The sequence below is a fragment of the Aquarana catesbeiana genome, linkage group LG01, assembly GCF_042186555.1.
Source record: "Aquarana catesbeiana isolate 2022-GZ linkage group LG01, ASM4218655v1, whole genome shotgun sequence".
Taxonomy (NCBI): domain Eukaryota; kingdom Metazoa; phylum Chordata; class Amphibia; order Anura; family Ranidae; genus Aquarana; species Aquarana catesbeiana.
In genome coordinates, this window is record NC_133324.1 from 3043318 (window position 1) to 3047414 (window position 4097).

The following is a 4097-nucleotide window of genomic DNA, read 5'->3' on the forward strand; positions in this document are numbered from 1 at the left end:
TGGAATGTCTACTTTCAAAAAAGGGGTCAGTTGGGGGGTATTTGTACTTTCCTGACTTCTTCGGGTCGCAAGAAATGAGATAGGCCACCAGTATATCAGGTGTGATCAATTATTTTATGATTTGCACCACAGCTTGTAGACTCTCTAACTTTCACAAAGACCAAATAATATCCACTAATTTGGGTTATTTTTACTAAAAATTATGTAGCAGTATAAATCGTGGCCAAAATTTATGAAGAAAAATTAATAATTTGTAAAATGTTATCACAGAAACTAAGAAAAGTGCGTTTTTTCAAAATTTTCTGTCTTTTTTCATTTATAATGCAAAAAATAAAAAACCGCAGAGGTGATCAAATACCACCAAAAGAAAGTTCTATTTGTATGAAGAAAAGGACAAAAAATCATTTGGGTACAGTATTACATGACTGAAAAATTGCTTTATAGAAAAGAATAGAAAAAGAATAAAATAGAATAGACTAAACAAAACGGAATTTAAATAGTATCGGAAGCAAAGAACAGAATAAAGCTGAAAATAAAAGAATAGAATAAAACAGAATGTAATAGAGTACATAGAATAAAATAGAAGTTAATAGAATAGAACAGAATAGAATAGAAAATAAAGAAATATAATAGAATAGAAAAGAATGGAATAAAATAGAATAGAAGAGAATTTAAAAAATATTTTATTATATTATTTCTATTTTAATCTTTTGTTTTCCAATCAACTCTTTTGTATTCTATTCTATTCCTTTATTTTCTATGTTATTCTTTTCTATTCTATAGTATTCTTTTACATTCTGTTTTATTCTATTCTTTCATTTTCTATTCTATTCTATTCTATTTTATTCTATGTTATTCTGTTTAGTCTATTCCATTCTTTTATTTTCTATTCTATTCTAGTATTTTCTCTTCTATTCTATAAAGCAGCCTGAGTAGGAATCCTCATCGTATTTCCCTTTTATACCTTTCTGTATTTATTACAATATGTTTCCATTTTGAATTTGTTTTCATTTTCAGATTCAGTTCATTTGTTTCGTTCTCATTTATTTTGGATCCATTGAAATTTGTTACTATTGTGATTTGGAAATTTGGATAGATTCTGAATCTCCGAATAACGAAGATTCCATGTGAATTTCTATTGGTAATGAATGTCTATTGGAGCCGCGATCTCTCCTCTGTCCTCCAAGGCAGCCAATCATAGAGATCTGTGCGATCGGCTGATTCCCGGACTGTGCCGGCCGGGACAACACAGAACTGAACCCGGAAGTGAGGAGATTTGCTCCCGGCTTCATTCATCATAGAGGGGTTTGTAGAATGGATGTTCCTCCATCTCCTCTGTGGGCAGCCGACCATTTCCAGCAGTCCCGGGGCTCCTTGGTGGAAGAGGAGAAGCTGTGAACGGAGGCCGGTGGAGGTCGTACGTATACGGCCTAAGGACGGGAAGTGGTTAATCCCCCCACCAGTTTTGTACCTCTGTCTGTTTAATGAGCACTAGAGGTGAAAGCTAGAAGCAGAATTCAGGACCAACTGTTCATACTGTCCATGTCCATAATGATGGTCATGTTGTTCACGTTCACCAATTCATCACATGGATCTTCTTAGCAACAATTCCCACCAAGAAACATTCATTGAGAAATGTTCTGTTTTCAGTCACGTCCTGGTCTTTGCATTTCAGAATAGTTGGGAGGATCTATTACTGGGAAAAAAGTCTCTGAATCACCTTATCGACGTTGGGCACTAAAGACATATTGTATCTTCTCAATATATCATCGGGAATGAGGTGTTCTGAGGTGATGTCATTCCTTCTTTTGTGTCTACAGTGGAAGGTGATGGCCATACCTGATTCTAGATTCACCCAATGTCTGCTGTGTTTCAGAGCTGAGTGGATGGAGGTCTGAAATACGTCCCTGGGGTTCACAATCATTTTGCGGGTATTAAAGACCTTCCAATCAATAGGTTCTCGAAAGCTGTGACGGAGAATATTGACCCCAGGAACGTGAGACCACAGGTCAAATCCAGAGATGTTGACTGAATTTGGGAAGATGTGATTCTCAACGTAGAAGACACTTGTATCTGGGTGTTTATTCTGGAGACTCTCCATCAGGGATGACCAGTCCCAGTCCTTGACTGGAAAAATAATTTCATCAATGTCATTGAGCAGAACAAACTTACTTTTGTACATGTTCCTGTATAGACAATCATTCAAAGTTGCAGTTTGTCCAAAATAACCAATCTCAGCATTGAGTCCTTTGGAATAACGCCATTTATTTGTTGTTCGAAGATGGCGGTCTATTGGCCATGGCACAATCTCTAGAATTCCTTCATCAATGTAATGACGTAACACCTTATCTACATTCTGGGAACAATTGTTGTTATAGATGGTCACTCTAGAGGCCCCCAGAATCTTGTACATCTTAATACTCTGGATCATCTGGAGGACATTGTTGTAGTTTCCATACAAAGCAGAAATACAGACGGTGAAACTGGAGGAGATTGGTTGTGGTGGACGGTTCATGACTTCAAACAGAAGATTCTGACTTGTATTTGTGGAATCAGTTGAAGAGAAAGACATATAAGTGTAATTACACCCCGAAGGTTCTGCACATAGAAGATCTGCTGTTCCATATGGGAACCCAAATCTGTCACTGTGAAGATCTACTTCTGCCCTGACAGAGATGTTCTGATTGGGGGAACAATGGAAGATACAGTAGAGCTCTTTCACAGATACATGGATGATGGCGATGACCCGGACTGATTGGCCAAGTCTAGGCTCATAATACGGGGAGATGATAAATGTTCGACTGTCCAGAGCTGTAATGGTGTCTGTGGCAATAGGAGGTCCATGAGATCTCATCTTCGGATGTCTGATTTCTACATAGTAGGAGTAAGAAATGACAACAATGCAAATAAATATGGATATTGTGTTGAATATGACTCTTTTATATTTCCACATTCTGTTCTTCTCAGGTGATCACAGCTGTAAGAAGATAAGAAAGAGAAAGTAAGAGCATAAAATAAGTTTAATGAGGTTTAAAATCTGTAATCTCATATTAAGTGAAATTGCCAATATACTCAAGTCCCATCAGTCTCTGTACCAGAGGAGCTTACACTCTAATATCCCAACATTACACACTATTATCCGCTTGCCTCATGTAAGAGTATGGCGGCAACTCTCCTTTGCGGGATCATGTATCTAATACGTGATCCAGCACTTCTGGGCAGGGGGTGCACGCCTGCGGCCGCTGTGCCGGCTGTAATTGGTCACAGTACAAGCCGATCTTCAGGTGCCGGCACCCACTGATTGACTGCCAGAACCCACTGATCAACGAGGAAGAGCTCTGTAAATGTAGAGCTCCATCCTGTCAGAGGTTCTGGTTTTTGTTTCCCTACAAAACACATCCCTTAGTAAAAACACCTCACCGTGAATGCACCAAGTACTGATAGGCACTCTTTTAACCCTTTGATTGCCCCTAGATGTTAACTCTTTCCCAGCCAGTGTCATTAGAACAGTGACAGTACATATGTAGCTCCCTCTGGTGTGTGCTACTAGAGGTGAGAGTAGGCAAACTATAGTCTGGCCCAGGGATAAGCGTGAGCCATGGAATCTGGGTCAGGGTTACTAGAGCTCAGGGCTGGATGACTCCTCCTGGCAGCTCTCTGGTGCCTCCATCCGTTTCTAGAAGGTTGGAGAACATTCCAAAAAATAGTGGGTGGAGACCAGGAGGGGTTGCCTTAAATACTTAGGTGCCCTTAGCCAATTTCCAGGTTGGGGGCCTGGCAGGGAGCTAAGGAGCTCCTAAATAGATATGTGCCATGCCAGCAGAGGAGTCGGGTGGAAGATGGAGAAGCAGTGCTGAGGAGAGGCTTTTGGTGGCCCTTGAGGGACCCCTACCAGGAGGGGTTTTTACCTCGGGCTTATTATTGATTTTTATGTAATCAGTGCAGTTTGAGTTGTGTCATGTTCTTATGGCTCTTGAAGTTGCAGTTATGAATGAACATAGAGTTGGTATTGGGAGGTGACCATGATGATATTGTGATTATGCGGCTTCCACTTTCTGATTGTATTTAACACGCACCCGGTGAAGAGCAGGGACACT

The 4097-nt window shown here is 39.9% G+C and overlaps 1 protein-coding gene across 1 annotated transcript; it reads right to left on the reverse strand.

Moving 5' to 3' along the window:
- Nucleotides 1-1693: 1693 nt before the first annotated feature.
- Nucleotides 1694-2953, reverse strand: LOC141124109 (beta-1,4-galactosyltransferase galt-1-like). Its single transcript, XM_073612191.1, has one exon. The coding sequence runs from the start codon at nucleotides 2951-2953 to the stop codon at nucleotides 1694-1696; it is 1260 nt and encodes a 419-aa protein (XP_073468292.1).
- Nucleotides 2954-4097: the final 1144 nt, after the last annotated feature.

Coding starts and splice junctions, on each gene's coding strand:
- LOC141124109 (XM_073612191.1), bottom strand. CDS start 2,953: ATGTGGAAATATAAAAGAGTCATATTCAACACAATATCCATATTTATT.